The sequence below is a fragment of the Colletotrichum orchidophilum genome, assembly GCF_001831195.1.
Source record: "Colletotrichum orchidophilum strain IMI 309357 chromosome Unknown Scaffold_88.1, whole genome shotgun sequence".
Taxonomy (NCBI): domain Eukaryota; kingdom Fungi; phylum Ascomycota; class Sordariomycetes; order Glomerellales; family Glomerellaceae; genus Colletotrichum; species Colletotrichum orchidophilum.
Window position 1 is genome coordinate 141152 of NW_019173044.1, and position 24010 is coordinate 165161.

At 47.4% G+C, this 24010-nt stretch overlaps 8 protein-coding genes across 8 annotated transcripts; 4 read left to right on the forward strand and 4 right to left on the reverse strand.

Annotated features, from left to right (window-relative positions):
• Window positions 1–145: 145 nt before the first annotated feature.
• CORC01_09624 (uncharacterized protein) lies at window positions 146–868 on the reverse strand (the record flags this gene model as incomplete). Its single annotated transcript, XM_022621253.1, has 1 exon — window positions 146–868. One exon carries the CDS (start codon window positions 866–868, stop codon window positions 146–148), a length of 723 nt encoding a protein of 240 aa, XP_022472262.1.
• A 2340-nt stretch (window positions 869–3208) lies between these two features.
• On the forward strand, window positions 3209–3974 carry CORC01_09625 (O-methyltransferase; the record flags this gene model as incomplete). The annotated part of the gene is made up of 2 exons (XM_022621254.1): window positions 3209–3686; window positions 3769–3974. 2 exons carry the CDS (start codon window positions 3209–3211, stop codon window positions 3972–3974), a joined length of 684 nt encoding a protein of 227 aa, XP_022472263.1.
• A 659-nt stretch (window positions 3975–4633) lies between these two features.
• Window positions 4634–5674, reverse strand: CORC01_09626 (glycylpeptide N-tetradecanoyltransferase; the record flags this gene model as incomplete). The annotated part of the gene is made up of 1 exon (XM_022621255.1): window positions 4634–5674. One exon carries the CDS (start codon window positions 5672–5674, stop codon window positions 4634–4636), a length of 1041 nt encoding a protein of 346 aa, XP_022472264.1.
• Window positions 5675–7429: 1755 nt separating this feature from the next.
• On the forward strand, window positions 7430–8170 carry CORC01_09627 (uncharacterized protein; the record flags this gene model as incomplete). Its single annotated transcript, XM_022621256.1, has 1 exon — window positions 7430–8170. The coding sequence occupies one exon, from the start codon at window positions 7430–7432 to the stop codon at window positions 8168–8170; it is 741 nt and encodes a 246-aa protein (XP_022472265.1).
• A 197-nt stretch (window positions 8171–8367) lies between these two features.
• CORC01_09628 (O-methyltransferase) lies at window positions 8368–9036 on the reverse strand (the record flags this gene model as incomplete). The annotated part of the gene is made up of 1 exon (XM_022621257.1): window positions 8368–9036. The coding sequence occupies one exon, from the start codon at window positions 9034–9036 to the stop codon at window positions 8368–8370; it is 669 nt and encodes a 222-aa protein (XP_022472266.1).
• A 2031-nt stretch (window positions 9037–11067) lies between these two features.
• On the reverse strand, window positions 11068–12574 carry CORC01_09629 (uncharacterized protein; the record flags this gene model as incomplete). Its single annotated transcript, XM_022621258.1, has 5 exons — window positions 11068–11545; window positions 11602–11796; window positions 11852–12042; window positions 12106–12210; window positions 12278–12574. 5 exons carry the CDS (start codon window positions 12572–12574, stop codon window positions 11068–11070), a joined length of 1266 nt encoding a protein of 421 aa, XP_022472267.1.
• Window positions 12575–14009: 1435 nt separating this feature from the next.
• On the forward strand, window positions 14010–14964 carry CORC01_09630 (short chain dehydrogenase; the record flags this gene model as incomplete). Its single annotated transcript, XM_022621259.1, has 2 exons — window positions 14010–14067; window positions 14168–14964. 2 exons carry the CDS (start codon window positions 14010–14012, stop codon window positions 14962–14964), a joined length of 855 nt encoding a protein of 284 aa, XP_022472268.1.
• Window positions 14965–19166: 4202 nt separating this feature from the next.
• On the forward strand, window positions 19167–21161 carry CORC01_09631 (POT family protein; the record flags this gene model as incomplete). The annotated part of the gene is made up of 4 exons (XM_022621260.1): window positions 19167–19198; window positions 19268–19641; window positions 19714–20379; window positions 20452–21161. The coding sequence occupies 4 exons, from the start codon at window positions 19167–19169 to the stop codon at window positions 21159–21161; spliced, it is 1782 nt and encodes a 593-aa protein (XP_022472269.1).
• Between the last annotated feature and the right edge of the window lie 2849 nt (window positions 21162–24010).

Consider the following 24010-nt stretch of genomic DNA (forward strand, 5'->3'; position numbering starts at 1 on the left):
TCGTGAACTCTGCTAGACATAAGCCATACGAGGCAAGGTTCGTCATGTTGGACAAGATTCAATTATTGAGCTTTTTCATGCCGAACCGATTGGTCTTTGCAGCGGCGTATTTGAACGAGAGTAGACCAATCGAAACGTAGAATTATCAAGACAGAATGCGGATAATCGTGTTGACGACCTTTCCGATAGTTACCTTCCACCATCTCGTCCGTCCAGCAGCGAAGTTCAAGACCGTTGAAGTGTCATCATTTCCAGAGGCATAGCTCATCTCCATATCATAGACCATCTGGCATTCTCTCTGGAGTTCCTCCAAGTGCAAATTCCTCCTGACATGGAAAGCCCGTATATACCCAGAGACACTCTTCTTGATGCAATCGATGTCCGCGGCGGAGAAATTTTCATCCTCCACACACTCATCAAGTATCCGGCGATGTATGAGCACAAGGCCTCTGGCTTCAGTCAAGACGACACAAGCAGAACAGCTCGGGAACAAGCACTGTTGCTCAAGCTCGGATATTGCCGGACAGAACGCATGATCCGGTCCGCTGGATGAGCAATTCCCGTAGGCGTGCTGGTACTTGGCCACATAGAGGATCCTGGGGCATGTCTTCTCGCCAGTGACCATGCAAGGCTGGCCGATGTAACAAGCTCGATGTTTTGGGTCGCAGGCATCCCAAAGCCCGCTTTGCTGATAGGCAGCGAACAAATTTGCCATCGGACAAGATTGGTCTTTGCCTACAACGCAGAATTTTCCAACAGTACATCCAGTATGGAGGTCTGGATCTTGAACTTTGATGTTCCAGTTGATGACATGATGTTCGCCGCAGAACGCCTTGATAGTGGGTTGTGATTGAGGTGTTGCGGACATCTTGCTAAATGGTAAAGTCAGCTATACCGTGACGCACTTATGAAAGGAAATTCGAAGGTTATGTAGGAAGAGAGCGGAAATGGATTGACAGAACGCCTGGTATAGATAGCAGACAGAGAAAAGTGACAGATCCAGAACCTACCTCATATTGAAAAGTATTGGGAAAGTGGGTCGTCTTGAGAAGTTAAGCTATAGAATAGGCATTCGAACTGAGTAACAAGATAGCGGAAGAGAAAGAAGGATGTGGCTACTCCAGCTCACGCTGGGAATTGACTCCTCATCTGTTATCAGTGGGGATTTTATACTTTAATTGAACGCCAAGAAGTTTTCTCTTTTCCCCTTCTTAGGCGCTGTGGTCTGCCTTCCCTGGCATGTCTTTGGTCCCAGCAGTCTGGCCATGCAATGTCTCTGCCTCTTTCGTATCGGGCCGTTTGTTGCTGAAATACGATGATGTCTTGAGCGTTGCCCACTCCACAATCAAGGCATCGTAAACACATTGCTCATCTTTTGGCGGCAACTTCAAGATTCCTTCTAGGCGAGACAAGTGTGCAACGTGCCCATTCCTCGTCCATTTTGCTTGGGGTAAGAGAACCTTGCGTAGCGAATACACTATTTTATACCATAAGGCTGTGATAAATCAAGTCCATTTGACGTTTTGGGGTGTTTCAAATGTTTTGTTGTGGCCCAGAGCCAGGTCTCAAGAGGGAGGAAGGTGAGAAAGCAGGCGAAGGCATCCCTTGCGTAAGGCGTCCAGTGGAACCTGGCACACTCTCTGCGTGGCTGTAGCTGATGCTGGGGTAGCACGAGAGGTGTCTTGGGAAATTCTTGGCCAGGGCGTCTGAATCAATTGGCTTGAGGCCACGCTCGCATCTCATAATCCTTGCAAATCCGTTCCTCACCTTATGCCTCCATTTCAAGTACTTCACTTCATTTCTTGATGCGTTTCTAATATTCTGCATGACAATTCGGAATAGATTCCGTAACCGACATCTATCGTCATCGCCCTAGCACTCAGCTCGATCTTGGCACAAAAGGCTTCAAGGGTCAGCACAGAAATATCTTTTTGATCTCGGCTACACTGAGCGCTCTCTGTCTCTCTGTCTCTCTATTTTTCTCTTCCCGGATATTCATTCAGTCATTCGATACTTCTCCGGTCTTTGAGCTGCAATACTAGATGCCGTGCCATTAAAAAGAGCCCTCAATTCAAATGAGTATCCGTACCAGCAGCCCCCAATCCTAGCACAAAGTTGATGGACTAGCAGATATGAAATGCATAAATTCCCATTTTAACCATCCAAGACATCTTACCTTCATGTCGGGTGGGACTCACCCTGGATGAGCAAAGGAGCCGACTTCCCCAGCCATGTGAGGGTCAGAAGATTCCGCCGGTCTCCGAGCACCGTCAACGAAGCTGTCCCTTCCACATCAGCTAAGTAAATTAATTTAAAATATAAAAGAAATACATAAAGTGTTTCTTTATAGTCATAAGGCATTTAAGTTAATATTTAGCCTTTTTGGGTACGTGGTAGACTGCTGAGAGCAGAGAGAGCGTGAGAGGACCGGCGGAATTGTCTGATCCCCGCGTGCCAGCCCCCAGGCCGGCAGATATTCTGGCTGCTGTCTTGGCCGATTCCCTAGTCCATAGCATCGGAACCGGGCTATTTTAGCTCGAATTGAAAAACGTGATTTGTAGTGGACTAAGCTTCGCAAGCTTCGCCAACATCATACTAGTCGCAGGCCAGAAATGTGATCAACATTGATGTCTCGACCAATGTCTGCGGACACCATCCCTTCTGCAATGATTGAAATAAATATAGATGGCTGAGGCGTTTCTAATGATAATTCAAATGACGTTTCATTGGTGAATCATCGGAAATAACAGGTTCTTTTTGTTATCAAACTCAGGAACCGCGTCTCGCATATAGGGATAAATTGTCATTTCTTCAAGTCTTTGACCGAGGAGCAATGTCGTATACCCGAGGACGCACTCTGTCCCCGGTCCGATAGCGGAGACGGGGAGACCTTCTCTCAATGGCTTGTAGTCTTCCGACCACCCGATTACTCTGGCTGTCGGTTCCGGCAACGGCTGGTGCTGCAGTGACCCCGCCCTCGTTCGGTCGCCTGACAGTTGGGGCTAGTAATTATTCTCTTGGCCGTTTCTCTTGCGTAGTTAAATAAAGAGCGATTGAGGCATTTCCAAGGTTGCAACAGCAAAACCAGTGATACATACACGAACTAAAGAGAAATCGCCTCTTTATACAGCTGTTCTCCTTTCTTAAGCATTACCACCGTCCCCAGACCTGGGTACCTGACGACGAACACCTAGTCAAACTATTCATCATGGCTGGCCTACAAGATCTAGACAAGCACTTAGCCTCTCTGCGAGCAACTCCTTCAACACTGGCTCTCCTCAAAGACCTTCATACCCAAGCCCTCACTGAGCCTCCTTACGTCAGCACTGATAGTCAACCTGCTTCCGTTGCCTTGGAAAGATTCGTTGCACTGGAGCCGGACAAGTGCGCTCTGGTTTACCTACTTCTACGAGCCACAGGAGCGAGACATGTCATCGAGGCCGGGACTTCCTTCGGCGTCAGTACTATCTGGTTAGCCCTTGCCGTGGGACAAAACGCGACAGCTCAAGGTGCCGAAGGGAAAGTGATCGCTACGGAGAACGAGGCATCCAAGGCGAAGAGAGCCCGGGAGCATTGGAGGAAGGCGGGGGCTGAAGTTGAAAACTGGATCGAACTCAGGGAAGGCGACCTGCGAGATACACTGAAAACTGATCTGCCCGAAGAAATTGACTTTTTGTTACTCGACAGTACGTTATCCATCATTCTCAACGATTCTTTGTCGTATGGGAGTATTTTCATGGTGAACCAGGCTACTAACATTTTGAGAAGTCTGGTCGAATCTTGCAATGCCCACAATAGCTACTGTCAAGCCGCGACTCAAACCCGGCGCCTTGGTCGTCGTTGATAACATCATTTCTAGCCAAGCAGGTTACAAGGACCTGATTGAGCATTTGAATGATCCTAAGAATGGCTTCAAGAGGACGACGGCTCCGTATAACGGGGGCTTGCATGTTGCTGTGTATTTAGGTCAGTAGATAAGGTACAATCAGAAGCCTGATGACGGGTAGGACTTGTAATTAGAATAGCTCAACTATAGCACGATTCTGAATAACGAGAGTGTTTCAGGGTTCTTGGAAGAAACACAACAGCTTTTCCCAGACAGGTCCATCAGAATTCTCGTGCTATGTTCAAAAAGCCCGGAGCATTCCCTCATGCTCGACAACCAATGATCCGTCCTCTGGGAATCCAGGTTCGTGTCCTTCGGATCCCGCCCAGCCAGCTGCCATGGAGAAAACCGCCATTTCCACGGAAATACTGTGGTGGATACGGACCTATCGCAATCTGGTTGTACGGACGTATGTAAACATGAAGGCATCCTTGTGAAAGATTCTCTGGATCCCACGAATAAGTGCGCAGGTATGGTGTATATCCGTAGAACCGTGAGCTAGAGATGGGTGAATCGGCTCAAGTCTACCTCGAACGCGGGTCCCGCGACGAATTAGCCAAAGTCCGAACGGGATCAGCTCTATAATATCTGCCATACGACCCACACATCAAAGGGACTGACAAACTCAAGTCGATCATCCCAAGATTCCTCGAACGTGATCTCGATTGCCTACGAGCTAAGTTTTACTATCCTAGTGTGAGAGTGTGAAATGATACTGAGTTTTCGAACATTCGAGCTGTTCAGAAATTAGAGACTGGCTGGTAATGTGACCGTTTTGTCAATGAAATCTTTTATAGCTTCATTGAATTCTTCTTCCCTCTCCCACAATGGCATATGACCACAGTCTTTCCAGGCAATGTATTCCGGCCCTTCTCCCAAGGCGGCCTTGATCAATTCAAAGTGCGGGAATGTGATCGTCTCGTCAAAGGTTCCGTGCATCACCAGAATTCGGGATCTGCCCACCCCGTCCCCAATCTTGACTAGATCTTCGTCGCTCTTGTAGTGCCATCCAGCGGCAATGGCCTGAAAAATGACGCCTTTCCTCCGAGAAAATTCAGTATCTTCGGCACGCTCTGCGAGCTCCTCTGCCACAAAACGGTCGAGATTGGTGGGGAATGTTTTCTCTGGGTCTAGGGATCCGGTGTCTGGCGCATTGAGATATCTCTCAGTGAACAACCTATGGGCCTTGCTTTTGAGCTCGATGTCAGCTCCCTTGGGGAGAAGTATTGCGAACCGCTGCTTTATATGCTCCAAAGTGTGAACAGTTCGAATCAGGCGAGGGGCGGTAGAGATAAGAACCAGTGATTGCAATCGTTGAGGTATCAGAAGAGCAAGCTCTTGCGCAATCATGCCACCGAGGCTAATTCCAGCGATGTTGAGGTCTCGGGGGTAATACTCAGAATCGGTGTCGAGCCAGCCGATGTGTCTGAGCAGTTCGACAATATCTTTCGCCATATCCGAGGTGGTATATCTACAGTTTGGTTTGGCTGATTTGCCGACGCCGCGATTATCGAAGACAAGGGAGCTATACTTTTCGCCACACAAATGTCCAAAATGTCGATTTTGACGTTTCCATATATTCCGGCTACCACCAAGCCCCATGATCCAGACAATCTTCTTCGACCCATGGCCGTGAACTTCGTACCACATAGGAAAAGGTCCTCCTGGGCGCGATTCAGCCACTGTGGCGAAACCTGATAGCCTTGACTTGAGATCCCATTGCGTCGTATCATAGGCAGGGTGTCGCTGAATCTCTTCTGCTGAGAGACTTGTTGTTTTGGCAGACATCCTGTTACCAATTGAGGAGGCTCAAATGTGCCGATGGAGGTGTTGGGGCGGTATGTGGTGATTGTTGTGTGTATGATAGTACCAAATATCAACGTCGAGGACAATTTCCACCCACAGAAGATTTCGAGAGACAGGACTCAGTATTCGGCATGACCGGCAACACTCATCATTTGAAGGTTCTTGGTTGCTCGGATCTGTGTTTCACAGGAGCCGAGGTTGATACTAAATTGAGCGACACATCAGCACAGATCCTTCGGCCGACCAGAACAGCAACTCGATGTTAATGAGCAAATTGGCCTAGGCTTTTATCAGTTCGCTGAGGACTTCCATATCTCATTTACCGCAACCGATGGGCAGTTGATAACAACCAGGAGACCCCAAGGTACCCCGATAAGATGAAGACGAAGGCTTGGGGTTGAAACGGCGAGTGAGAAGGCGAGGCCCCATTTTGTGGTGGCGGGGTTTCTAGCTCTATCCTGTAGCTTCCCGGATGTTCAGATGCACCGATCAGCTCTTTGAGGTCGGCCCAGCATTTCTGCTATGCTTTCACCCCTACTAAGTGCTGAAAATATCGATACTTGCTAGGCATTGCCAGGTAGCTTTCTGACAGTCAAGAGTCCAATTTAACGCATCTTAGTGAAAGATTTCAAAGCTTGATACCTAGTCTCTTTCAGATTGCATGTGCTCACAGTAGACTATGTCACCACGCGTTGGAGAAGTGATTGTTGCGTTCTGCCCAACCCAAGCATTGACGAAATCGGTTTGAGTAAACAGTGCAGTCACGCTTCGCATTACACGCCGCAACACACTCAACTGCAGTCATTGTAGCTATCTTAGTAGTCAGCTGAGCATAGGTACACTCCACCACTTGACTCCGGTCAGCTTGCTCTTCTCTTATGCGCCTAAGAACGTTTGCCAATACACCCAGATTAGTAAGTATCTGTATCTGTATCGCGGTCAGGACCGCTTCCCCCCGACTGACAAGTGGGCCCTTTTGCTTTTAGACGCTGGCACCACTCCAATAAAAAAGTAATTCAAGGACTTGCAATCATTCATGTCGCGGCTAATGGATCCGTGGTCTTTTCGCTCTCCTGGGGTGACTTCAATTCCAGATCAGTCAGAGCTCCCGCAGGTCCAGCTGTTCGTTTGGACAAAAGATTCCTCCGTTGGCGCCTATAAAGCGACGCGTTTCGCTAAGCGCCCTTTCCGGGGTGACAAAGCCCTGGCGATTGGGGTTGACTCGCTGCGACTCTAACAGCCAAGCTCCGCTATCTCCAGTGTCCGGTGGCCTGTCATATCTGCAAGGGTTGGGACAAGGAATGGTTGGCTGTCACTGTTCGACGCTGCAACAGCAATAGCGCCAATGGTCAAATGACTGGTGTTACTATTTGCATTGAACATCGTGAGTCTTGATTCATCGGATGTTGTTCGCGCTCAAGAACGACGTCCTTTGCCCATTCGCATCTTATAAAGCAGAGTCTTCCGGGCTTTCCATAGCCACGCTGAATCACACTCACTGCGGTATTTCATTCCTCTCTTCATCATCTGGCGTCTGTGTTGCCTCGGAGTTTTCTGCTTTGCACTGCCGGCCGGTCTCACAATTTTGCACTATTTTCTCGTCGCAGTATCGTTTGATAGGCCTCTTGTGCCGGCTCCTCGACGGCTTTACCAACTTCTTTCGTTTCAAGAGCCATTTTCTACTGCGCATCTCGACAACCTGAATCATTACACACGTTCTCCTACCTCATAACAACAATGGGCAAATTCGGAAACGCTCTCAAGGCAGGCCAAAGTGCCGTTGAGCTAGGCCGCAACGTTCAAGGCCTCGCCGGTGCTGCCTCTGAATTCCGTTCCGCGGACAAGGCGGAGATGGGCCGCAAAGCTGGACGCGGCGTCTTCAACGAGGGAGCTGCGACAGGCAAGACCATGGGGAAGACATGGCTCAAGACATTCGAAGTCGTCCCCCGCCTGGTCTGCCGCGGACTTCAGTTTCTCTTCGCTCTCATTGCCTGCGGCATCTACGGTAACCGTGTGAGCGCGGACCGCAAAGCAAACGATGGCTTCTCGCCGGAATGGATCTTTGCCATCGCCGTGGCGGGAACCTCTGCTGTCACAGCCGTCCTCTTCGTTGCTGCCACACCACTCGGCGCCATTCCCTACGTCGGCAGCAGGATCAAGATTTTCAAGACATATCGCGCTTTTGCTTGGGACTTGGTCCTCTTCATTTCATGGATTGTGGTGTTTGGGATCTTTGCGGCGATTTTCCTCCACAGGGAGAGCGATGACTCGTACAAAGGTAGCAAGACGAGCTTGATGAAGGCTGCCGTCTGGATCGATTTGGTAAACGCAATCTTTTGGTTCATCTCGGGCGTTTACGGTGCCATCAAGACGTTTTTGGGAGAGAAGACAGACCTGATGACGGACAAGATTGGTCAAAAATTGTTTGAGAAGAAGCAAGCGCCTGCGAAAGAGCCTGACTATGCGGAGAGCGTATAGGCTACAGCGTACACGATCATCAACCCTTCGATTTGTATAGATAGTTCGAGGGGTATTTGGCAGTAAATGGTCTGTCGTTAGAAGGAGGCTTAATAAAAGATTTATGACGTGCATTACGGCAATACCCGACTAGTCCTGTTCAAGGCTTGTAGCTGACGCGTTGTATTCTCACCATCCCTCGCCTAAAGTGAGGATTCCTAGTTGACTACTGCTAGCAAGAAACCGTCCAAAATTGTGCGACCTGTGAGAACTGTGTGTGCGGTTGATATCATGGGAACGAGCGTCGCCATAACTCTCTTATCCTTCCCAACGTGAGTCAACAACGATTCCTTCCCTGCCTCTGCGTTTCCCTTCTCCAACACGTTCCACACAACGTTATCGACGTAGATGCATCCCTTCGATCGGGTCAACTTGACCGCCCAGTCGAAATACTTCTCCTGCTCGCCCCAAGAAGCATCGCAAAACACCATGTCAAACTTGCGCCCTTCTGCGGCCAAATTAGGGAGGACGTCCAGAGCGGCGCCAAGTATGATGTCGGCGCCGAGACCCGACACATTTTCAAGAGCAACATCGCGGTGCTTTGGGCTGATCTCGATGCTCGTGACGTTCGCACCCGCTTCCGCAAGCCAGATGGTCGAGTATCCACCAAGGGTGCCAATCTCGAGAACTTCTTTGGCGCCTATGAGCTGACACTGGATGGCGAGGAACTGGCCTTGGAGCGGGGAAACGGTGATCTCCGGCAAGTTGTGCTTTCGAGAAGTTGTGATTGCGTTGTCCAATTTTGTATTCGGTGTGAGGAGGTTCGTTCGAGCGACGCTTTCGATGGCGTTAGCAGCCGCGACGGTGTTTTGCTCCTCAGTCGACATTGTAGTAATCTGATTACCTTTGAATAGTGTCTTTGGGCAGTTTATATCTTTTCGGCTCAACAGCTTTTTAGCCCTGCTTTTAGGGGGTTTTTATAGTCAGATTCCTTGGTACCTCGGGCTCGCTCCTAAGGTATGTCATCAGGATTTTAGGTTCGGAAACCGAGACAGCTTGCTTCGGTATCATGTCTTTGGGGAACCTTTGTTTTTCGAGCGCACGCCCGTAATCGCGAAGAGCCGCTTACGAGGACCTCGGCCCTATCGGCCACCGAGAACTCAGAACTCTACGAACTTCCAAGGGACGCGTCTCACGCTGAATGACGCATGATGTAGCAATTGCCTGCTACCCTGATCCGCAAGTATTGGGAACTCTATTCGCAGATGTCGGACAGAAATTGCTTTGCTCAAGGTATCAAATCAACTCTTACCGACAGCCAAGTTCAAAGCCGGATCCATCTCGTGGGGCCGAAGCTGCCGCCGTGGCCGGGCGGGGCCGGGGGCAGAATGGGAGTGTCGCCATCGCGTGCACGGTGGTAACCCAAACCGGCCTCGATCCGCAATTTGCAGTCCTCTTTCGTATAGGATTTTGGTAAGGACCACTAAATCTGAAGAAGTGTCCATCACATCAGCAGGTAGAAAACCACGGTAAACAAAGCTCTTATATGAATGAATAATTACTCAGGAGATCGGTGCAGCTCATCCGAAGGGCATGGGTTTTCTGGACTCTGACTTGTTACAAAATCTCAGTCCCTCATCTCACTTTTGACAATCCATCTCAGCATTTCATGAAACTTTCTAAGCCTCAAGACAGCAAGTTAGAGCAGAGTTAGTCATCATTTCAAGCCTTCGCGAAGCTATAATTCCGCTATTAGTAAATTGATCCGAATGAGACAACGTCGAGTGCTGCTCAACTACCCTCATGCCTCTTTTCTTCCTCCAAGGCTTTTTGTGCCACGTAAGCACAGCGCAGAAAGTAGATGACTCTTCGGTTGTACAGACAACTCTTAGATAACATAGCAGTAGGAGATATTTTAGTAGTTGGATTCCTACCCCTTGCATCAGTCATTTCGTCGCATAATTAGCAGAGTGCCGAGAGTATGCGCATAGTCCCAATCGGGCCAGAGGCCCAACTCGGATGTTGAAACTCCTTCTGCCGACGAACATTTCTAGAGGTATGCCGCATAATTTTGGGGATGTGCTCAGGAGTAGCTTCAAATACCTCCAAGGCAAGGAACCGCATGAAAGCCGCTTCAATTAATCCGGAGAGGAATCGATGTCGAGATTGCGACAGCACAGCGAGAAGCGCCCTACTCTAGAGGTCCCAAGTCGTAATCTGTTACCGACAACTGTTGTAATTTTCTCTCAGACCTTTGGTGACAGCGATTGTGAAATGGTCAAATCTTTAGAATAGCTTCGCGTTGCCGGCTAAAGATGCTCTAGCAAACAATATCTGACCTGCAAACGGAGATAATCTCGGGGAAGGAAAGAAAAAATGCAATAGATCTTCGATGCAGCGATGAAGCTAACGGGCCGCCTTTGGTGCCCGCGGATTGCGTCCGGCGCTAGAAGCCGCAAGATCCACATCGTGTGATAATAAAGGGGGTCGCTCAATGTAACTTTCTCCACCAGAAAGCACATCGCACATCAGGCATAAATCTCCGTACTGTGCTACGATCTGGCTGAAAGAGGATGAAAGCACCAATCACTCCGCCAGGAAATGTCAACATGGCATTTCTTGAGGGGCACGTTTTGCTATGCAAGCTGCATGTATTTTCAAGTTCTGTGCTAATTGGACTGAGAAGCAGCCTGAGTCATTTCACTCTCGACGCAGTACGCCATAATAGAAGTCATTAGTGCCTGGAGAACAGACAGTAACTGCGACAACTGTGAAGGACATTGTTTGGTCGCGCACGAAGCATTCAACTTAATTCCACAGACGTTTTGGACCTCTCATGAATTACATTGAATAACTTCATGCAGGTATTATGTTGCCTCTCGTTCATTCATCAGTAATTACTACACCAACCGCGTCGTCTAGACCTCGTTATCCCCGCGCTTCGTCTCGACCTCCATTTCAAACTCTTTCTGCACTCTGATTGCACCGAAACCAGTCTTTGTCATGATCCTTTTCTGGCTATGATCATCTGGCAAGCTCTCGCTGCTGATATCGCCCAAATCTCTACCGTATACTCTTGTCTCAACCCCTGATCGACTAGCTTGACTGATGTTCTTCCTCGTGGGATCCCTCTCTCCGAGCTCGAGGTAGCTATTCTTTACCGCGGCTGAGGCAGCTGGGTCTTTTGACGATTTATTTTTTGAGCCAGTGAAAGACGTGAGGCGTGCGAGTGCGCGTTCGAGGAGGGGTCGACATGCGGGGAGGTTAGCGACCAGCATTCCGATGCCAACTTCTGCCTGAGCCCAAGCAAGGATTATGCTGAGGCCTTGCAGAAACTTTGCGGTGTCGTTCAGTAGGAGGAGGTAGTTGAGTCGAACAATCGGAGCCACCGATGCACTAGAAATTGTTAGCAATGGAGGCGAGATGTTCGAGGGACCTAAGTTGCAACGCACAAGAAACCCAAGCCTAGTAGGCCGATTACAGAGGCCTTGACCTTATTGGCCATCTGTAGCCTCCAGATAAGAGCAAATGGCATGATAGCAAAGATCCAATCAGTTGATATCGATACTGCGGCAACCAAGAAGGATAGGGCTGTCTGGATTTCTCGGGGTTTGCATTGTCCTGGCATGCTTTGATGCCAATTTTTCCTAGTCAATCTCGTCAGCACCTTGAGAACCACACTTGATTCAAAGGGAAACTTACTCAACTGGCGAACACTGGAAGAACAAATACACGCCAGTACCTCCTGTGCAGACTGTGACCAGGGCGAGGCACGTGTAAATGACGGCTTGGACCCAACGTTGGCCATTAGCAATACGTAGTAGGGTGAAACCAAGGGACCACTTGAGGGTGACCAAGGTAAAACACCAGAACTCCTGGAAGACATAAAACCACTGCATAGTTCGTTAGTCAAATATTTTGAGTGCAATGGCTTCTGCGGATGATGCATGACTTACAAAATACGAATTTGCAGTCTGTTCTGTGGACAGAGTGCTATCTAGCTGCCCAACACCGCTCCAGGCCATGCCTATTAAACCAATCTGCGATACTGCCCAAACCGGCTTCTTTGTGTTAGCACTGTCCACCGCATTCCGTACCATCCATGAAATGCGCATCAACAGAACGTACAATGGTAGCGACCATAGCCCAATCATCCGGTCCCCAGGCTTTCCTCTGCGCCCGAATCCAAAACCGCAAGATCATGGTGATGATGTCGAACGGTAACGGTACCAGGACCGCAGCGGCCATGTCTTTCGACGTAGCCGCGCCCATCTTATCGAACTTACGGATTTCGTGGTCGCTGAAGAACCAGCTTCGTGCTCCACGAGTTCGTTTCGAAGGGAGAGAAAAAGTGCCGGAAAACGAAACGACAAAAGATGAGGACCTGAACGACCCAGAAAACTTATAAGAGAAAGCAATGAGCATAGGAAAAGCAAACACGGATCATTCAATTACTTAATAGCGGCCCAAGTTCTTCTAGTAACAAAAGTTGGAATAGGATCCACCAACCACAGCAGCGGGAACTCTGCCGTTGCGGCACTGTGGTCCTCCTTGCCACAAAGAGGCGCTGGGATAAACATGAGAGGATAAATCAAACCCCTTGCAGAGCTCAGATGGTCCAATTTCGAAAGGATCCCGTAGGGATATGCTCTTATTTCTTGTCCACTAACCACGAAAGGACCCGACCTTGTCAGTCATCCTGCCCTGACAGGAGGTGCAGGAACGGAACGGAGTCAGTTCCCAGCTAGGCCACGTTCATCTGTTTCTGCATAGAACCCACCGGACAATCAATTAACCAGAATATCATTTTTACCGTACCACCAAGTAGCTTTTCTTCTGCCTCTTTGGTGTTCCCTCGCCTGAGAGTTGCCTGGCGTACAAACTCTAGTTGTGCTTTCTCGGTCGCCGTCCAGAACCACACCTGTGACTTGAGATCAGTACTATTATTCGAAGCTTTCGACTACCACCCAGCTTAGGCTGACTTAGTCGGTATACTTCCAACGTCGCACTCGATATTTCGCGAGATCGGCGGCTTCCAACAAAGACAAAGTTACAACATACACCATCCATGCACCGTCACATTCATGCCACTGTCTCGAAACGTATGGCCCCCATCCGAAAGTAGATCGATGCTATATTCGGCAGATCTCTTCCGAGCCTCGGGGAGTTCTTCTACAGTTTCCGGCGGTGTCGATCTGCAAAGAATCTTGGCCCGACCCATAATAGTGGACTCTCTTCTTCAACACGTTATGCACACTCGTGGAGCTTTGGATTCCAGTCGTATCCATAGTGCCCATAAATCCCACTCTATCGTGCACAACTGATGGCTAGCATCAATGCAAGACGTCGTCGGGTAAATGAAGAAATGCAAGATTGACATGACAGTTGGAAAGTGATGAAGGCTTCGTTGGTTGTTCTGAAGCAGAGGGTTATTGTTGGTCAACGTTGGATGAAGCAATCTCAAGCGAGAAGTTCAACACGGAGATTGGGGGAATTCTGAGCCAGCCCTGGCATTCTCCCCATGGTGATGGTGTTGATACTTGCGAGTTCCACGACTGATTTATACATATTGAGATCGGCAGAAGCCTTTGGCAGTTGACGTGTCTGCGTGGAGAGCCAAGATTCAAGATCCTGCTTAACCCCTAGTCTAGACTCCTTTTTGGATCCCACCCACCGTGCGGCCCGGCGGCACTGACCAGCTGGCTCGCTCACGAAGCGGACAAGCAAGCACTCATTACAGGCAGTACCAGCAGGACACAATATATAAAGCACACAATTTGTCACGTGGTGAGGGACACAAGATTCTCTCCGCCTCCACGTCACATTGTTTAGTCTGCCACTTCTTGACATCTGAGAAAAAATGGCCACTTTTAGGGTTTTCGAGGGCAAGCTTGCCATTATCACTGGTGCTTCGCGAAGTATGTGTTTTCAAACTTTTCAAGCCGTCTTCAGACAGTCTTTTCTTCATAGCAAGAGTGCACGGGCTTGAGATCGTAGTAGACTGACCAGTTTATAAAGGCTTCGGCGCCGTTCTTGCCGAACACTTTGCTAGTAGAGGTGCGAACGTTGTCATCAACTACGCCACTGGAGGCTCAACACCAAAGGCTCAAGCCTTGGCCAAGGATTTTGAATCCAAGTACAATATCAAGGCTCTTCCTGTTCAGGCTGATCTGAGCAAGCCGGAGGCGCCTCAGCGGCTTGTTGACGCCGCCAAGGCACACTTCACCGATGCCAGCGGCCACTTCCAGATCGACATTATCGTCAACAATGCTGCTACTGTGAACGCTCAGGGTATTGATCAGTTGGACCTCGATCTCTTCGACGAGACGTTCAACCTGAACTGCAAGGCTCCTGCTCTGCTTGTCAAGGCTGCTTTCCCTTACCTGCCCACGGATCGCTCCGGTCGCATTGTCAACATCTCCAGCGCAACCACTACTTGGGGCGTCTGGTGGCAAACATCTTACGCCGGCACCAAGGGTGCTATTGAGGCTATGACCCGTGTCTGGGCCCGTGAGCTGGCTGAGAGAGCCACCGTCAATGCCGTTGCTCCTGGACCGATGGACACTGGTCTCTACTCTGGACTGCCCGACGAGCCCCGCGAGGCTCTTCGCCCGTTGAACAATCTGACGCCTCTTGCCAAGGCCAGACCTGGTGTCGATAGCCAGGAGGTCCTCGACTTGGCGACAAGTATCGGCGGTCGTCCTGGTTACTTGGAGGAGGTTGCTGGAGTGGTTGGGGTTGTCTGCTTGCCTGAGAGTGGGTGGATGACTGGAAACCTTGTGGGGGCCAGCGGAGGAGGTGCTTTTGTTCGTTAAGCGGTGTCAATTACATATTAGACAGACAATACTGGTGTTTAGAGCGATGGTTTTCTCTTATGAGCTCAGACAGGTGAATAGATAAAGGTCATTAAAGACATGGGCGCAAACAGGCTGGCAGATCCCCCTGAGAACAAGCAAATGCTGACCAACGGGTAAGGTTTATCACTTGAACGTGCTGCGACCTAATAGGACGGTTAGTGACTGGCTACATAAAGAACGACGCCGGCGTAGCCAGTGTTAGGTTGGCCTGCCTTCCGTATGAGGGACAGCACTATGCCTTGGCCAAGCTAAGAACAAGGCATAGACAGAGAAGAGAACGGTGGAGGTTTTTACGTGACGCGAAGAAGATTATCAATGGGAGGGTGGAATGATCCTAATTCGAGACAGACGATTTTTGCTTCCAGGTTGACATTGCTCATGTTCATCAATATTCCGCAAGGTTGTTTGGCTTCTGACTTCCGCTGGCTTGCTTTGCTTTACTATGATTACGAATATAGCCTCCGGCTAAGGTTTATTATGGGTCATAAATCTGGGACTATATGTATATCGATGTCTTTCTAAACTCGGAGTTAAGCGGAAAGTTAAATAAGTTGTCTCAAGGGAGTCTGGCTCAGTCCACCGACACAGTTCCTATCCTCAGCAGATTCACCCACCCGATTCAAGAAATATGTAGCTCGTTATCCTACGGAGATGCCATTCAAAAGTTCTTGACACAGTCACCCTGGCAGAGTGCGCCTCTGTCAGAGGGGGTAAGACTGTAGGCTAACCGGGTAAGTACACGGGTTAGGCATATTAATCGTAAAAGTAACGTAATATATATATCTTTTTTATTATCCTTCTGAATGGAGGGACACGGCGAGCCCGTTTGAATACACGGGGTCGCCTCAAACACGTGACTGAACTACCAAATGACTATAGGGAAATGTCACAGTTCTAGCTAAGGCTGTTTAAATAATCCCGACTCTAGTAACATCTTTTCATTCATAACGAGAAAGAGAAAAATAGACGTTTTCAAAAGAACTTCCTTAAAGGGTATATAAGAGAGTATTTTAGTTTATAAAGTAGACCTGTATACTAATGTTCTTAACCAGGTGATATTCCTTATCTTTTTCTTGGCACGCTAGCCAAACCTTTTGAACGGCACCTCCGTACCTATATAAGCAATACCAGCACAACCAGGCATACCAATAATATGGGCTTACGTCCCCTTTTGCGCTTTGACAGGTTTTGTACCCTTTTTAGAAACTTTTAAACAGCGCCTCCGTAATTAGACAGCCTTTCGTCAACGATAAAACAAGGCGGTTATACTGCAGCGCCACAATTGCACGGAGCAGAATCGGGTTGCCCGATTAGTCACTAACATCTGCTCTCCCCTATAAATATTTATCACCCAGCATCTTTCCTCGCCTCACTGAACCTCATCTCGTTGGTCACGCCTACAATTGTCACCTCATCACCTGCCTACACTATGCATAGTAGCAAGCTGTTGATAGCAATTCTGCTGCCCTTTATGTACTTTGCATGGAAGCCCTGCTCACTTTTTGAATCTCACTTACTGTTATTAGGGCTGATGCGCGTACTCACGCAGCATGCTATTGCAATATCGGCTTCAATGATACGTGCCAACAGACCGCATGCGATGCCTACAGTGACAGTCATCAATTCTTCAATATTCCCGCCGATTACGTTGTAGGTAACGCAGTATCAAAGTGGGAAAATGATGTATGTCAGTCCTGTGCCCCTTGTATCTTACAGTGAAGACTTACCCTATGGATTAAATCAGAGGTGTAAATCAAAACTCATTGATTACCATTACTTTTATGGCATTGGAGGCAAGGAATGGGAAGAGCAGTGCCAGGCTTCATGCCACACTGGCTCGACATGCGATGATCTAGCTTCGCATGAAGATTGATGACTTGATAGGTCTCTGGGAAAAGTTTGATGCTGCGGCCAATTACCTGACTATGAGATTTCGGGTAGCAGAAGCTGAGGTTGCTTCCAAGAAACTAGTGAACAGTGATCTGGGGCGCTGTAAGCGTTATGAGGGTTCTCATCGTACAATCCGAGGTTAAGCTTCTTGGAGTTAGTCGGAGACTTATAGTTATTATATGAGTAGTAAAAAGACGTTTTTTACCAAAAGATTATAGTGTATTCGATTACTAAAACTTGTCAAGGAAAAGTAGTACTGTTAGTGTAAAAAAGGGGGCGAAACTCTCATCCCTTAATTTAAACATTTTCTTACATTAAGAAATTAGAGTTTAAGAGTACCGAAGCGTTCCCATTTAGCCAAGAGTACGAACTAAACAGATTGAGAAGAAACATTCCGAACTGGCCCAAAGACTATACGTTCTTTCAATCGACTTATTTGGGACCTTGCCGAATGCCAGTCGTAATCCGATCTGTCTCTAGAGCAAATTTGTGACGTTCGTATACCGGCTGCTAACGCTGAATCCGCCCACATTTACACCTGGAATCCAAAAGTTTTATTTCAAGAAACCTCTGATGGATATAATGGTACCCTTGTAGGCTCACAAAATCTAGTTTAGAAACCATTGATCATCACCAGGAGATTGACGGGACTTGGTGTTCAAGAGCAGATGTTCCTGTAATGGTCGCTGAAAGATCAGAAGTGGCCTCTATCTCGTTTAGGATACCAATCCTAACTCGGTCTTTAGACATAACACTTAGCCAGGAGCCCATTCCAGCATATTCGCGTGTGTTTCTATACTATTACACTATCCAGCCAAGCCGAGAAAATGCTTCGCTTATGGGAGTAGGTCGGTAAGATGGTGTTGGGAAAGTGATGAGATCCAATCCATCTATCCAGCTCCAACAACCGTTTCCGCCCGGGTAGATTTACTCACCTAGCAACGCCACATGTGGAGCTGCCCGGCATACTGCCGTACGAGACCGCTTACCGCCAAACGTCCCGTTCCGTGGCCTCGCTCCGCACGGCATATGCATACCTAGGCTACCCCTTGTGGAAGCCTCTCTTAGCTGAACTAAGCCACTTACTACTGTATGTGCCTCTCACTTGATCCCTCGCGTTGTTAAAATTCACTTTTCCGGACCTTGTTTTAATTTGGCGTATTTTGCTCAGGCCAGCTTGCTTTACCTACTAGCTTATGTGTTAATGGTCCACTCTACACGTGTTTCTAATTAAGTTGCCTTGGAGCCTCAATGCAGCGAAATTTGACTCTTGACCCACTCGTGGAGATCGGAGAAAATTTTGCAAGGAGTGGTGAACAAGAGCAAAAATGACCAAGACGCGAAAAGCAAGAGCGTCGAAAGCACCGACTTATTAAGTTGCGGCGCCAATCGCAAACTATAACACAAGGACCACACCTTGATCAAATGTCGTCTGATAAATCTGCGTGATATCAGAAGAGCGAGTCGTAGGGTGATTGCTCAAGCTGGCTGAAGCTGCCCAATGTTGTCACACTAACGTCGGCTCAACGGCAAGGCACTTAGTGAGACAGACAACACACAGCTGCAAATCATTTCCAGCGAAGGAAGGTAACAAAAGATTTCCCTTGATAAACGATCAGGTTCCTGCAGCTAGCAATAGCTTCCTCTGCGGCTGCATGATTCAGTCTTATCTGCAGACTGGTCGTTTGCGGAGTAACGTTGTAGAAACCCCAAACCCCAGATTCAAAGCCCTTTTGTTGAAGGGCCTCGGGATGGGCAGCATGAACTAATATCATTGATGAAAGTCAGGGACCAATAGGAGAGATAGATTTATGACCGCTTTATTCCCTTTAACCTCGCTTGGCGCCACCTGTTCGGGCCTTTTGCCAAGAGGCCCACTAAATCTCTCGTAAGTCGCCCGATGTGTCCGTTATTATCAATCAAAAAGATCGGCTTAACCGGCCGAGTGGAGTCCGGCAGGTGGTTTGGTCTTCGGCTTGTGGCGTGTGGTTGCAAAAGTTCCTGGGGCGATGTTCCCGACCCGGGCAAGACTTTTCTAGTGGAAACAGAAAAACATCGAATATGGGCGGCGAACGCCTCGGAGTCGTCCGACACCGAGGGTAAGGGCATGCATCTAGTGGTGATACTAATGAGTCTCCATTGCTCCCCACCAGGTCATGCCTTTGGAACTTTTCTCGAAATTTTTTTCCTCTTCTCCCTCTCTGAATTTTTACCTTTTTCTTGGTTCAGCTACTCTATCGGGCCTGTCTTGACATATCCATTGCGTAAAAATGGCCCAGAACCACGAGGACACGGCCGCAGAGTACGTAACATTGCGCATATCGTCGGTTTAACACCAAAGGAACCTGACACTGACAACTCGTATCTGCAGGCTCCATGAGACGTTGGGTGAGCGGTTACCCAACAAGGAGATTACTGATCTCGCGGGAGGCTACATCATGGCAGCCGACCCCGAGAAGAAGTTTTCCAGCGCCGCCGACTCAGAGTCGGGACCTACTCCTGACGGTGCTGAGCCCAATGAGTTTGAAAAGGCATCCCTGCGTCGTATTGGAGAGAACCTCCCCGCTTCAGCCTTCCTCATTGCTGTGGTCGAGCTCACGGAGCGCTTCACCTACTATGGTGCCCAGGGTCTTTTCCAGAACTACATCAACAACGACCCCAATGGAGCCGATGGTGCCAAGGGTCTTGGAATGGGTCACCAGGCCGCAACTGGTCTGAACTTGTTCTTCCAATGGTTCTGCTATGGTATGACATAACTATCCGCTTCGCTCACTCCTGGCGGCCAATATGGTTTTCACAACTAACACAAGGTTTCAGTTACTCCAATTCTGGGTGCCATCATCGCTGACCAGTACTTGGGCAAGTACAAGACCATCTTGGTCTTCTGTGCCTTCTACTGGGTTGGTCTGGTCATCCTCTGGACCACTTCTTTGCCGGCCGCCATGGCAAATGGCGCTGGCATCCCCGGTTATATCGTTGCCATTATCGTCATTGGTCTCGGTACGGGAGGTATCAAGAGTAACATTGCGCCCTTGATCGCCGACCAGTACCAGCGCCGCGTCATGGCTATCAAGACCGAAGCAAATGGCGAGCGAGTTATCATTGACCCCGCGATCACATACCAACGCATCTACATGATCTTCTACTGGTGCATCAACTTGGGCTCCCTGTCTCTCGTGGCAACTCCCTTCATGGAGAAGTACAAGGGCTTCTGGACCGCGTACTTGATGTGTTTCTGCGTCTTCAACATTGGTATCGCCACACTGGTGCTCCGCCGCAAGACTTTCGTCAATCGTCCGCCTCAGGGATCAGTCATTACTGATGCGTTCAAGGCTCTTGGTATGATGATTAAAGCTCGCAATATGGATGCTGCCAAGCCATCATGGCGGGCGGAACACGGCAAGGAGAAGCCTGTTCCCTGGAATGACCACTTTGTCGAGGAGCTCAAGCGTGCTCTGAGAGCCTGCAAGGTCTTCGTCTTTTGTAAGCCTAGATAACCCCAGCCATGTTTGGCTACAAGTCCAATGCTCGAAACCCATGCTAACATACTGCCAGATCCCATCTTCTGGGTTTGCTACGGCCAGTTCTCAACCAACTTCGTCACCCAAGCCGGACAGATGGAGGGACATGGCATGCCTAACGATTTCATGCAAAACTTTGACCCCATTTCGATTCTCATCTTCACCCCGATCCTCGAAAAGCTTGTCTACCCTCTTCTTCGCAAGGCCGGCATCGAGCTCAAGCCCATCATGCGCATCACCATTGGATTCTGGCTCGGTGCACTCTGCCTGGCCTACGCAGCAATCGTGCAACACCTCATCTACAACGCCGGCCCTTGCTACGAAGCCCCCGGCGAGTGCCCTGAGGGAATGAGCGGAGGCGCCTCGCTGCCCAACCATGTCCACATCGCGGTTCAGACGCCCGCCTACATCTTCATTGGCCTGTCCGAGATCTTCATCTCCGTCACCGGTCTGGAGTACGCGTACACCAAGGCCCCGCCCAACATGAAGTCCTTCGTCCAGAGTATCTACCTCTTCACCAATGCTTTCGGTTCCGCCATTTCCGAGGCTCTGGTCTCCGTCGCGGTCGACCCTAAGTTTTTGTGGATGTACACCGGTGTCGCTTGTTTCTCTGCCTTGGTGGGATGCATCTTCTACTTCACTTTCCGTCATTACGATGCCGAGGAGGACAAGATGTACGAGTTGGATCGCGATCAGCCCGTGTTGAACAACCAGGGCGTCAAGGAACTCGAGAATGACGAATAATGTCTATACAAAATTCAAAAGGGGCGACAGCTGTTGGATGATTTGTCATTATCACGGCAGGAGAAGACGACTATGAAATGCTCATGTATATTACGAACATTCAAGATGTATGATGATGGGTTTGGATGGTTTGAGCAGCCATGAATATATTAGCTTAATAGAATACCCCGATGCCCTCAAATCACTTGTGCAATATGACATTTCGTATTCATTGATGTTTCCAAAGTTGCTGTGCGAGAGGGGTTGTCCTCTAGGCTGCGCCAAGGAGTGCTCAGCTTCAAATTAGATTTTCTACTTCTCACCTGGATTCGATCGACGTTTGATTTGAGTCATGAATCTATGAAAGCGTGGATCCCGCGTTTGAAAGCAGTCAATAACACCTGCAATTCCTCACGAGCTGAATATCACAAACTACAGTTTATCAGCAGGGCGCACACGACCGATGATGGGACCTCCACGGTTTTACAGTATCATGGTGATAAAATCCAATAGGTGATCTAGAACAATGCTTCTTAAACTCTCTCATACTTTGAAGTCACGTCGGAGAGGCGATCGTGATGGAATGACCTTTGATCACATCATGAAACGGTTGACACTAGATCAACAAACTAAGGAACCTCACTATGGCTTGCTCAGCACCATGTTAAAGGAGTTTCCTGCATTCTCTGCGCTGGTAGACCTTTAAATCTATAAACTAATGTTTACAGTCCCATCGACTACTTGCATAATCTAAACTGTCAGATCATCTTGACACACGACACACGTTATGGCGGACGCCAAGCAAGGAGCTGACCTCTTCAATATGGCCAGGGACGGGACCGCGCGTTTGTGGCACAATCTAGAAATCAGGAAACTTCAAGAACCGACAACAACTGGCCGCGATAGGTTTTGGAGATGCCGGCAGAAAATCATCAAGTCTGTTCCCAACCCGCATTGGCAAGATGCATCAGCTGCAGGTGAACTCAGCTCTACAACTCTACATTATGCTGCAGATAACCGATTACAGATGAAGAAAGGCAGATCCTCCAAAGTTAGCGAGGAAATCAAAGTCACCGGTCACGGAATTCTTTAGTCGGTGACGGGAAAGCCTGGTGGTCGATGTGGAACGTAAGGCTCCGAGGACATCACAGCAGTGACAGTTGCATTTTATACAAATCAAAGTTGGTCGAAAGGCGATATGTGAGATCAAAGGTTCAAGAGAGTCTTTGGCATTTATTTCGATGTATACCAAATCATGGTTCCGTCACATCATATATCAAGTTTCAACGCTACAACCGCAACTTGCAAGAGAGTGTTCATCCACTCTTAGCCTGTCTAGCGTTCATTTGACACTTGGCTTGAAAAAATTACTCGTTGCGTCAACTGGAAATGCCCCTCTCGTAACGCCAACGTCTCACTGCACACATATGTCATGGCCAAAAAGAAGACAATGAAAGGGACGAGACTCGAACTCGCGCGGGTTGCCCCACCAGGAAACAGATGTTAAGCTGACCTTAACCTGGCGCCATAACCAACTCGGCCACCCTTCCGTGATGTGATTGATGATTGTTAAGTTCGAAAGTGTGAATATAGATCTGGAGGGATTAGGGCTTCGAGAAATGGGTCTGCAGATTCGAGACATTCGCCGGAGTGGGGCTGACGAAGGACCGCACCAGCGCTTATACCCAAACAAACAAATCAAATATAAGGTTCGTATTTAATTATTTACCTCATTTCTCGCGCTATATTTAATTATTTAATAAATAATTAATAAATTTAATTAATTTCCTAATCGGGAATAAATAAAATTATTATAAAAGTCCTTATAATATTAATTTATAAACTTTATTTTAATTAGCTCTTTTAATTAAAAAATTAACCTCTTATTTCTATAAAACCGCCGCGAAGCTAGTTTTTAAAATATTAAACTTTTTTTAATATAAAAGACTTTATTAATAATTGTTATGAAGTTAAAATCAACTTTGTAAAGCTAAATATCCTCTCGTAATCTATTATTATTATAAGGATTATAAAAATATAAAATATAAGTTTATTTAAAATTAAATAAGTTAGCCGATAGTTAATCTATTATTAAATTAAGTTAAGGACCGGTAAAGGGATAATTTATAAGTAATATTAATTAAACTTAGGCGCGTAGTTAATTATTACTTTTATTAGAATAACAACAACTAAGACTAAACGTACGGTATATTAAGAGTAACTGAACCTCTATTCAATCACGTAGATATTCCGACACGTAATTAGCTCTAGTCGCGTACGAAAATATATTCCAAAACACTTTCCTTATTATACGAATTTAAGAAGAATATTATAAAATAGAATTATTTTTTTAATTATTAACTTATTACCGGGATTTATATATATATCCCCCCCTTAGTTTATCTAATATTAATTAGTAAATTATATTGGATAATTTATAAATTAATTAATATAAAAAAATAAAATTTAAGCTCGTAAATTAAGCCGTACGAGCTCCTTATGTTTTATTTTTAAACTAAAATTATATTATTTTATTAATAAAACTAAGTAAAAAAAGTTTAGGACGACTTTTAATTTTAATTTTTATATAAAAAGAACTCTTTATTATTGTTTTAAAGTAGAACTGGATAAAGAATTATTTTTATATAATTAATAGAATTAATAATATACGTTATTATATAATAAATTTAATAAAATATCGTACGATTCGATACGATTATTATTTATTAAGATTATATTAGTATTATTTTTAAACCCCTAATTATTAAAAGGGAAAGAGATAAAACTAGCCTAATTAAAGATTAGAATTAATATTTTAATAAACGAATTTTTAACTAAACTAGACTCTAAATTATAAATAATATAGACGT